Here is an 11,809-nt window from a genome sequence, read left to right on the forward strand (position 1 = left end):
CAGCTGCCCACCTCCACTGTAAACAGTTTTGGCAGGGCACTGCTTCCCCTCCTGAGGCGCCGGATGGTTTGCCAGAATTTCTTCAAGGCCGACCGATAGTCCTTCTTCTTGGCCTCACCAAACTCTTCCCAGGGTGAACAGTGTGTTGAAAACATACTTAACAAGCATTAACATTCAAATAAAATACTAGTCAAGTGTTTACAATTGAATTCAGTGGTTAAGTGTATCTAAAGTGAAATGGCAGTGTACACAACATTAAAAAGTGATGCTTATAAAAAAAAAAGTATGCTCTGGGCTGTTCATGAAAATTTCAAACACCAAAAAAAAAATAATAACAATAAGGGTTTGGGAAAGATCCTGGCTCCACTATAGAGAAGGTGAAGGCACATCATGCAAGGCTGAATGCTGGGACAGGGGGGAATCATCATACACTGTCAACTGCAAAACCTGAAGTTAGTGGTGCCAAAGCAACACGCTCATCCTCTCGCCTTGACAGTGAGACCATGTGCATTGGTGGTCCTGGTTTGTGGTGACACATGGTGCTGGACATCCTGACGTCAGCAGAATGAAAGTATAGGAGAGAAAGATGATGGTGCAGGGCAGTGCATAACAAAAGGTGAACAGGGAGACAATGTAAGACAAAGCTGAAAGCATGCCAGTCAATGCAGCAGGTGGTGCTGTAAGGTTCAGGACTGTAATGTCTCCACTGTGCCAACGGCCCTACAGCAAACAGGGATGTGTAACACCACACTCCAACCACCAGGAGGTGGGCATGTGACAAGGAGAACTTGTTACCTGAGTGAACAGGAGAAAGAAAGAGATGCTTTGCAGTTATTGTGGCTGTGTTTTTTCCCTCATGCTGTTCAGCTTTGTGAATGGCAATATTATGCTAATCATTTTAGATAATTATCTGCTCACCATGGTTAGAGTCAGACTGGCTGAACGGTCACGCTGTTGTTATCATGGCCATGAGCCTGGCTGAGCAACTCTTCTGTTCAGCTGTAATTTATTTGACACCTGTGAGACAGTGACATTGACCTGAAGATGATGATGTGGCGGTAGACCATATATCACATGCAGATGTGGTTTACATACCCGATTATTTGATTTTTGATTCACATTTTTGCCTCATCCTGTCCTTCCCTGACCCATTTGCCCAAGGTTGCTGTCTCTCTGGAGACACCATGACTGTAATTTACTAGGGAAAAGATTTGAATTAATCTATCTGCAGTTTACTGTGGTTGTCAGCATCACAAGAAATCTGTAAGTTTGTGATAAGCTTCCTTATTGCACTTCATGAAAGTCCTGAGAATCACGTGATGCCTCTCTGTGTAGACAGAGGCGATTAAACAACCATTTAAAGGCTGACAGGCATGTCAGGGTGTTTGAGTGCAACAAGAAAATAACCACATGCATGAGCTCATAAGCAGTGACAGGTACACTGTCAGTGTGTTTGCCCTGGTGCCAGAGATGGGCAGAGATAGTATCTGAACCTTGGCTGAATGCACTTCAGTAAATATCCTTTCAGCACAACCAGATTTTAGTCAGAATCAGAAAACAATCAAAACTATCAGACCATTGCACAGAAAAGTAAAGACAGAAAAACAGAACACTCTTTGAGAGTCATGTTAGCTTCTTTATCTCCTAATCATTTCTAATCAAATCAAAAATCAAATCAAATTTTATTTGTATAGCGCCAAATCACAACAAAAGTCATCTCAGGACACTTTACAAACTAAGGTTTAGACCTTACTGTTATCAATATTATTACATAGGGAAAACCCAACAAATCCCCCTTCTAGTGACCACTGAAAGCAACAATAAAATTTGGAGAAACAAATGCATCATCAGACCACCAGGAGCCCCCCCACCGTGCTGCTTACTTTTCAGGGAAGAATGACTTGTCCTCAGTTAAACTCATGGAGGCCAGGTGGAGAGCAGAGCACAGAGGAGGGGAGCTTGGCCAGCCACTGAGATGGAGAAAGAGGGGTTGGGGAGAGAGAAAGAGAGGAGCACTGGTCTGGTTTCAGGCTCACACTGAAGGTAAGGTATCCCCCTTCTCTTCTGTGACACACACACATCTGGCCAGGTGGAAATGCACTCACTCCCTCATAAAGCATAAGCACTCATTATCATTGTGGAGATGCACAGAGCTTCGCTGATGTAGAATGAAAAGCCCACAGTGACAACAGGCCAGGGAGAAGAGGAGAGAAAGAGAGAAATAGGCAAGCTCTGAGTATTACTGATGATTCAAAGTACCACTCCCCACCCCACTTCCTCTATATATACATCATAACTCATTACTTTCTCACTATACTTATACTGATTTGTTTCTACACTTTGGGCTATTCACTTTCTTTACACGTGAATCATGCATGTGAGGTGAGTTTTCCCAAATTGCTTTTCACAGTTCACTCTTACACAACACACATATATACAGTCAATCCTAAGAGTGGAGGAGAGAAAACTGACTGTTGATGATACAAGTATATGAGTGGCTGTCAAGGTGGATTTTAAATCATTTACAGGATTTCTTTCTGAATATAATTTAGGGCTGGTGTTACTGAGACACCAGAAAGGCCCCTAATAAAGTTTTTATATATCTAACACCTCTTGTGAAACATCTATTAACAAAGAAAACATGAACAGCAAAGAAACACTTGGAAACCACTTTATTGGATTGCCTGAAAATCCTTGAAATTAAACCTTGAAATACCTTGAAATAAAATCATATAGACTTGTATCTTGAAATGGCAACATTTTATGCAGGATTACAATTAGATTAGAGAATAACACTCGAGAACCGAAACCATATAAAACATAATATCTTGGTACTTTCAGTCTAGACAAAGAAAATCAGCTCAATAAAACATGTAAACATTGTTAAACAGCTGTTCATATAAACATTTTTGTAAGCTTTGCAGTCAATCACTGATGTTCTAAATAAAGGACCATTACAACAAACATTTCATCTTAGCACCTTTATCATATAGTTTCAAGATTCTGTGTTGAGTGCAGTTGTATGTAGCTGCCATTTTCATTTCGTACTGTAAGCTCACGAGAACCATCTTTATTTCAGTGCAGGTTTAAAACCTTTGTATTTTACAATTCAAATAATAAGATGGAGTTTTTTTTTACTTTTCACCTTTTAAAAAAAAATACTGTCCTTATAAATTGAATTAATTCAAAGAGAAGGTGTCCCCTCGTCTTGGCTCTGCCTCCCGCTCTAAACTCTGTTGTGTTGGCTCTACTTTGGAGGTGCAGTTTCTGAGTTCTCCTCTCAGTTCTGTCAGCTGCTGAGCATGGCTGGAGAGAGTGCCATTTACTTGCAGAAGAAACCCGCTTGATTGTCTCTCCAACTCCTCTCTGATTCGTTCCAGGTCCTCTGCCAAGTAATTTAGGCCCTTACACTGATCCTCCACACTGGCAACTCGCCCCCCAACCTTGGTTACCTCTTTCTGGACCCCCATAGCTGTGCTCCGGCAGACCCGAACCTCCTCTGCTAGCTGCCTTTTCATCTCCTGCAGCTCACCCCTAAGTCGGGTCATTCTGCGCTCACCTGCCCCGAGCATGAAAGCCTGATGCCCAACCAGCTGGACCACACCCTTTATCTGCTGGGCCAGACGAGCTTCTCTCTCATGCCAGGTGCTGTTGGCTTGACCCACCTGGTGGACAGCTTTCCTCACGGAGTCCTGGAGGCCCCTTAACATGTGATCAGTTGAGGTGACATTAAACTTGAGAAATTTGAGTTCTCCTTCTGTTGCCTCCTGCTGTTCCCTGAGGGTCAGGCGTCTCAGGATGTTCTGCAGTGTGACATTGAGGCTGTTCAAACGGTCATCTTGCACATCCAGTGCCTCCTTCACAATCTGCTCCTCTGCCAGGTTAGCACTTGGCCCAGCCCAGTCTGCCTGGGTGGCAGATAGATTTTGAGTTGTAGAACGGGAAGAAGAGCAGAGAATCTCAAGGCTGTTCAGATGCTTTTGCACTCTGTCCACATCCACCTCTAGTTTCCCTCGGAGAGACTCCAGCTGTGTCTCCAAAGTGGGAACAGCATGACCCTCCAGCAGCGAGGGGACACTGGCATTTCCTAGCTCCTCCAAAGCCATCAGTAAGCGGCCCTCCAGAACCCTTAGTTTCTCATCTATTCTGGCCTCCAGGCTCGGTCCTGTTTGCCCAGTCAGGTTCAGCTTGGCCTCTACATAATCCAGACGCCCCGCCAACATTCCCTCTATGTGGTCCTTGTGCCTACCCAGTTCCACTCTCAGGTGTCCCTGGGACTGGTTGAGGCCTGCCACTGATGTTTCTAACAGCTGCACCCTTTCAACTAGTCCGCTCACTCTACCACAGCAGGTCTCTGTAGTCTCTAAATCACGGAGCTGTGCCTGGAGGTTTCGCAGCTGTGTTCTCAAGTCAGTGGTACTTTCCTGCAGAGCATCTTCCATCTGCTCCTGCCTCTCACCTTGCTCCCTCTGGCACTGACGATGCACATCCCCAGCTCTCTCCTCACATCGGTCCTCGGCACTCTCCATGCGCTTCTCAAACCCACCAAGAATTTCTGTCCTGGCTGCATTCAGTCTGGCATCCATCAGTTTTTCTATAGCACTTTGGCCAAACCCAGTGGCAGGCGATGCCCCTCCCTCTTTATGCAGCATCTTCTTCAGAGCTCCATCATGTCCTGTCACTGCTGCTTTGAGGTCCTGCAGCTCGGCAGTCTTGGCTTGCAGCTCTGACCTGAGCTCTTCTACCCTTCCATTCAGTTCTGAAAGACTTGGAAAGACATGTCTGCCATCTAGGCTCTCCATCTCAGGGTGTCCCATAGGAATCTCTACAAACCCTACAGCGGATGGACTAGAGACTACAGCTGGAGCGGGAAGAGGACCAGGGGCAGCAGAGAGTAGAGCTGACAGCATCCTGTTGGCATCTTCTTTCAGTGAGGCTCGAAGACTCTCCTCCAGTCCATTCACAGTTCCCCTCAGGGTCTCCAGACCCTGGTTTAGATGTCGTACATCCTCCTCTATTTGATATATTCGTTCCTCTGTCTCACTATTTAGAGCCTGACCTAAAGAGAGAAGGAAAACGTGTTAACATTAGGAAAAATACAACAACCCTTTGTGCCTGTGTGTGACTGCTGTTTGAATTGGGGTCAAATTAATAAGAAAAATCTGTGTCAGTCTGTCATTGCCCAAATCATTTCTAATGCTTTGTGAGAAAAAGGTTCTGTCACTTATCCAGTGTTAGAATTAGTGTGGAGTTCAGTGTTAGGACACACCTGTGGTCTCAACCTCACGCTGTTCCCCACCAGAGAATGGAGGATGGATTTCCTCTGGCATTTGTTCCTCTGGTCCTTGACTTTGCTCATGTTCCTGGTTGTGCTCAGTGCGGGGTGGCTCCTGGTGGTCTGGCATTGCATCTAGCTCAGACGGATAAGGCTCAAAGGACACATCTGAGTAGGAGGAGGACCTTGGAGGCCCAAAGTAATGCAATGGGTATGTGTTAAAACTGCTAGTGGGTTGACTCCATGGGTTGGCTTTCACATCTGGGTTAACTGGTTGAGCCTTGAACATGGGACCTTTAAGCATGGGGCGTTTGTATTGTGGGCCCTTAAACTGTGGACCTTTTATTGGTGGGCCCTTGAATGGTGGCAGCATTTTCATGGGGTAAAGTCTTGGTCCTTCCATACAGTCATATCCAGAGTACCCAGGGCAACAACGCCACTCAAGCTCTGTGACCATTTTATGTGCCACCTTGTAGACTGGTTTGTACAGCTGACGATACCTGAGAAGAACAACCAACTATTAGTCTGGATTATACTTGATGACAGAATTTTGCACCCTGAAGCATTATGATCCAAATTGTATTTTATGATAAGGCAGATCATGAGTTAAATGTCAACAAGACACAATAAGGGTTGTTGTTTACTCACAGCAGAGTTGGACATTTTGTATTCCAGGAACACCTGTTGTACTCAGCTTTTACATAAGGGGCTGCCCCATCCTGCACAGTGAAGGAAACTGTCTTCTCGACAACATATGCACAGTGGTTCCTGTGAGGAGGAGAGAAAAAAAAACGACAGAATGTGGACACATATGTAAATATCATTTCTAGTTGGCTTCAAAATATAAGATTTTGTCAACCAAAGCAAAAGAGCACAAGACAGACAGGCAGAACTTACTTGTGTCTGCTAGTGGGTTTCCTTTGGTCCTGGTTTTGACTGAGCCCAGCATTATACTGGTTAAAGTGGAATGGTCTGTAGAACTTGGTTTCAACCAGTGACAAAAATAGAGCCATGAACAAAAAAGGACTCGGAGCCATCACAAAATGCATTCCTGAATATCCACACGTCAAAGCTTAGTGAACAAAGTCTTCAAACTGACGTAAAGGTGATCCCACAGAAGAAGAGATTATTCCTCCATCAAGGGCAAGTAATGCCCTAAATGCTCCACTTCGTTCACTTGATATGGAAATGAATGAATCATCAGCCCTGTGACAAAACAAGAATACTCAAAAAACACAATTTTTTTTAACATTAGCAAAAAGACTTCAGTCTGTGGTCGTGCTACAAAGCACAGTGTCACCTTGTGAATGCTGACGCTGGCTCTGGGTGTGGTAAACTCTGTCAGGGTGACAACAGTCCACTGTGAGTTTGGCGGACTACACACGCCACTAATAGGGCTCCACTGGGACCATCTGCATATCCCCTCCCACTCAGCCTCCTCACCAGTAGCACCAGCATGACACTGGGGGAGAGAGGAGAGCCCTCACCTTCACAACTACAGTGGTAGTATTTCTGTAGCACTCTACTTTATAGAAACTCTCATAAGCTGTGACATCACGGAAAATCAGTGGCACCTCAGGAGCATCAACACCAGGTCTTTACCAAAATAACCATTTTTAGTGTAATGGTGAAAATAAAAAACAATCCAAGATGATAAGTGGATATAGTTCACAGCTATTTATTTGTTCTTCAGAGTGTGAAGAACAGTTACCCTGTATTTTGTAAAGGCTTTAAATGTATATGCCTTTTTCCACATAAGTCATTTTGACATGTCACAGAAGGAAAAGCATGGGTGTAGTAATAAAAAATTAATGATAGGTGAATTTCATTTATCTCCTTTGCTTTCAGCGTCCGTGCTGGCTCACTGTCACACTGACAAGGCCTACTGGGACACGACACACCAAAATGTCCAAACCTGGCCAACGCTGTGAATAAATGAATAAAGTTACAAACAACATTCATCAATAGTAGTTTTATATGCCAGTGCTCCCCATCACCCTTTTACTACTTTACTAATACCTCATATACTACCGGGTAGCATAACCTATAAAAATATATCAAATTATATTAGTTGATTATTTGAATCTGCAAATTAACTAATAACTAAAGTTGTGAAATAAATGTAGTGGAGTAAAAAAGTACCTCATTTGCCTCCTGGAGTAGAAGTATGAAGTGAAATAAAATGGAAATACTCAACTAGATACTCAAGGTATACACAAGTAAATATACTTAGTAACACTCCACCACTGCTAAGGTGATGTCTTCAAATGTCAGACCATCCATCAGTACAGAACCAAAGAATATTCACTTTAATTCTTATCGATAGAAAAGAGGAAAGCAGCAACACTTGAGAAGCTGAATCCAGAAAATTAAATTAAACAATTCACGCAGTAAAATACATAAAAACAAATGATCAAATATTGTATGAAGTTCATATTGACCTTTTTTATAAGTGTGATGATCCTGCTGGAGTCATTTGAGCTCCAAAGTGAAATCTGTGAAACACCTTGGGGTCTTTTACTTCACACATGCACAGTGCCACAGTCTAAACACAGACCTAACAGCAAACCTACAGGAACAATAAAACAAATACCCTGTGTTGAAGGCAGTACACACCCTGCACAAGCCCACACATTCATTCACAACACAAGTCTTTGTACAGCTGAGTAAGTTCACCGCCCTGGGTGTGGAAGCCTGGCAGCCACTGCTAGGACACTTTCCACTTAAAGTTAAACATTTTAGCTGCATGTATTCAACACAATCAGTTTAATGGAACTGTTTTGGACCTAAGGGTCGAAATCAAAACCCCAGATATGACGCCCAGGACCTCCTTATTAAATACAATATTAAGGTGCTGAATATTTATTTATCTGTCTACATTTCACAGAGACATATTTTTTACTTTTTAATCCACTACATTTATCTGACAGCTGGAGCTGCTAGTTACTTTTCAAATTAAGATTTTACACAACAACAACAACAACAACGGCACAGATGATTAAATACAGTACATTGCTAACGATTACCATGTTTATTCATGGCCCCTTACAAAAAAGAGCAGTGTGTCATCGAGGGCTCCTTGTGAAACTTCAGGTGTTTTTACAGGAAGTCTGCACTTCCACCAGACACATTTTCTCTAAACTTCTCAAATACTAGTAAAATTATCCAATATTTTAAATAAGCAAAAAATCAGAGAAGTGAGAAAAATATTTTCTTTCTTCTGCCATGAATCATTTTACAACCCATCAGATTTATCTTGACTGGCATCTGGGTTGGGAACCACTGGCCCAGCTACCTACTGTAACAGTACATATACATGACCACGGAGTCTATTCGGAAAGCAACATGTGCTATGACTGGTCACATTTGGTCCGCAGCTTGTCTCTGTTTTGAAGTCTTCCCTTTTCCACCATTCAAACTTTCCTTCCATTCAATTCCAGCTCAGTTAAAATCACTACAATCCATTTATTTACCACCACTTCTGGGTACTAGGATTTTGTAGAGATCTTTGTAGAACAAGTTAAGAATTCAGCTCTTTTTCCGATATCTCTGTTTTGTTCCAGGTGCATGCAGGTATACATGAGAAAAGAGTTTTTAATTTCAAAACAAGTAGAGCATTGTTTCAGTGAGGTGTGAGGGTCCCAGCACTTTGAGCTACATGTCTATGTAGGGACCACCGTTTAAGCCACATGTTGAAAAGGTTTTGCTGTGACCATTGTAATGTAACTTCACTTTAACAAGACTTGCACTGTGCCCATTACTTGTGATCGACCCTTTTTTAGAAGCAGGCCCCTTTCCTGTATCCTGTTTGTACCAGGCCCCAGCTTGTTCACCTGGAAACACCCTGTTCAGAGCAGTGTGTGTTAACATATTCTCAGTGAGCTCTTTTACTCCTTGATTTGTAAACAAGCTCTCATTGTATCACATAAAATATGCTGTAGAGTGCACAGGCTCGGACTTTCTGCCCCTGTGAAACAAGCACAGCCTTATTCTGCAGGCCTGTGGTGGCTCCACCCAGTTTCCCTTTAATGGCGTCACACGTTTACAACTGTTTTAGCCTCCATTCATCTGCCTGTCATAACACTTATAATCTGTTCATGTACGTCTGCCGTTCATTCCAAAAGGGGGTGAGCCTGTCTGCTCATGATAAGAGTGGGGAACACCATATATATGTCTTTGAACATTTGTGCAACATATAGATTTTTGTTTATCCTTTTTTTTTGTTTTGTTTTGTGACTCTTGTGTTTTAACACCAGCGGTCAACATTCTGAGCTGGTCTGTGAATCTCTTTATGTGTTTTTGGTTTTTGAGTCTTACTGGACTGTGTGGCTTTTGCAGTGCTCTCCCAACAGCACGGGCTCATATAATATTTACATACCATTTTCAGCATTTGTTTGAACTTGCATGGATTAACAAATGAGCTGGAACATGAGCTTGAAAGGTTTATATATTTTTTAATAGGTTCTACTGTAAGAGCCTGAGAAATCCTTAATCTGAACACTGTGCGACCCAAATTATATGAATGTCTGAATCCTGTATGTTCATTTATTAGTAGCTGTAACCTGACAGGGAGAAAGTGCACCATGCATTTGTGCATTAGTTCATGTCCAGGTTTCTTCATCAGATTACCTATAGGAGAGTTCAAGAGGAAATTAAATTAAATGTAGATCTGGACTGTCAGATTTGCACCACTAGTTGTTTGCTTTAGAGCAGCCTGTATCCGCTCCTGAATATTCACAGCCAAGCTAAACAACAAACAAGAGTAATTGGACATCACGCTGAGTTCAGTGTGTTTACTGTTGACAGACTCATGGTAGTGCGTACACATCTGGAGACAGCCAACACACGCACAGCAACATGCCTCCATAAGTATAGTTTGTGCTGCAAAACCCTTATTGTTTTCAAAGTGGCTTTTTTGAAGTGTTAAAGATTTTTTTCTGCCATGATCCTTTTTGTGTTTTCTTTTGTTCTTGATAAATTCCTAAATGCTTTTCCTCAAATATGCAGTTCAACTTTTTTAACAGTTGCCTAAAGACACCTCCCAGTGCTGACTTTACTTTTTATTTTTTTAAATCATTTATTTTATTGTTTGGTCCACATTTTGCAAAATGTCTAAATTAATTTCTTACTAAATTAAGCCACTAGGTCAAAGTCAAAGTGTTTATTTGTCATATACACAGTTAGGAAACACGTTTCCCTGTACAATGAAATTCTTACTTCTTACGTCCACATGAATGCCACAAAATACAAATGAAATATAAAGTAGATAAATAAGTAACACAAAATCTAAAGCACTTTAAGCAGCAAGTGCAGCAATATAATAAAAATATATAAGAATATAAGAAGAGAATGTATGCTGCATGGGAGCAAAACCTTTTGACTCCCCAGTCCATATATCCCATACATATATATTGTTTACATCCTCTCTGAACTTGTTGTATGTTGCTATATAACCAACTGTAAAAGGCTTTTAAATTTGATAGGGAACAATACTGTCACAGCACCATCATGGAGGACAGTGTGTCAACACTGCCCCCTTGTGTCGACTATTCATGTAAATGGAAAACCGGCCACCAGAGTTTGTATCCTCCTCCTGCCAAATGGGTAAAGGTATTAGCAGAGAATAGCATCACATTAGAATATGTTTAATGATATATGCTTAATGTTTTTATTGTTTGGACTAAAAATAATACAATCAACAAGTTTCTGGTTCAGTGTGTAATGACCATGAAAACAACTGAGAAGACATCCTTAGTTAATAAACATTAAAACTAAAGGCAGCTGATCAGCCCCTGCAAAGCAGCAGGACCCTACAACATCCCTGGGAGGGCTCTCAGGGCATGTGCCAGTGAGCTGGCTGATGTTCTCACCACCATCTTCAACCTCTCCCTCAGCCAGAGCATCGTTCCCACCTGCTTTAAGACCACAACCATTGTCCCCCTTCCCAAGAAGAGCCCGGTCACCTGCCTGAATGACTACAGGCCAGTGGCACTCACCCCAATTATTATGAAGTGTTTTGAGAGAGTGGTGCTGGCCCGCATTCAGAGCAGTATACTGGACCTCTGGACCCCCTGCAGTATGCCTACTGGCCCAGTAGGGCCACCTCAGATGCCATCGGGGCTGCCCTCCACTATTCCCTTTCTCACCTGGAAAATGGAGACTTCTACATCAGGATACTTTTCATTGACTACAGCTCCACCTTCAACACAGTTCTCCCCCACAAACTCACCCACAATTTGCCCACACTGGGTCTGCACCCCACCCTCTATGACTGGGTCCTGGACTTTGACATTGGCAACAGGACTTCAGCCAGCATTGTTACAAACACTGGCACCCCACAGGGATGTGTCCTCAGTCCCATCCTCTACACCCTGTTCACCCACGACTGTGTCACCTCCCACAAAGACAACATCATCCTGAAGTTCACGGACGACACTGCAGTGATAGATCGCATCACTGGCAGGGACGAAGCGGCCTACAGGAGGGAGGTGGCCGGTCTGGTGTCTTGGTGCAAGGACAATAATCTCAGCCTCA

General features: G+C 42.8%; 1 protein-coding gene across 2 annotated transcripts in view; it reads right to left on the reverse strand.

Moving 5' to 3' along the window:
• Positions 1-2,813: 2,813 nt before the first annotated feature.
• The window catches only part of emilin3a (elastin microfibril interfacer 3a), an 11,360-nt gene continuing 2,364 nt past the window's right edge, over positions 2,814-11,809 (reverse strand). Inside the window, exons 3-6 of one of the 2 annotated variants that reach the window (XM_020611791.1) lie at positions 6,173-6,481; positions 5,924-6,043; positions 5,270-5,775; positions 2,814-5,059 (exon numbers count right to left, since the gene is read on the reverse strand). In XM_020611791.1, the coding sequence (XP_020467447.1) occupies positions 3,180-5,059; positions 5,270-5,775; positions 5,924-6,043; positions 6,173-6,324 (2,658 nt within the window). In that variant the 5' untranslated portion in view covers positions 6,325-6,481 and the 3' untranslated portion in view covers positions 2,814-3,179. Of the gene's footprint in view, positions 5,060-5,269; positions 5,776-5,923; positions 6,044-6,172; positions 6,738-11,809 lie in introns of both variants that reach the window. The other variant, XM_020611789.1, reaches the window with a different exon arrangement.

Source organism: Monopterus albus, unplaced genomic scaffold (genome assembly GCF_001952655.1).
Source record: "Monopterus albus unplaced genomic scaffold, M_albus_1.0 scaffold118.1, whole genome shotgun sequence".
NCBI lineage: Eukaryota > Metazoa > Chordata > Actinopteri > Synbranchiformes > Synbranchidae > Monopterus > Monopterus albus.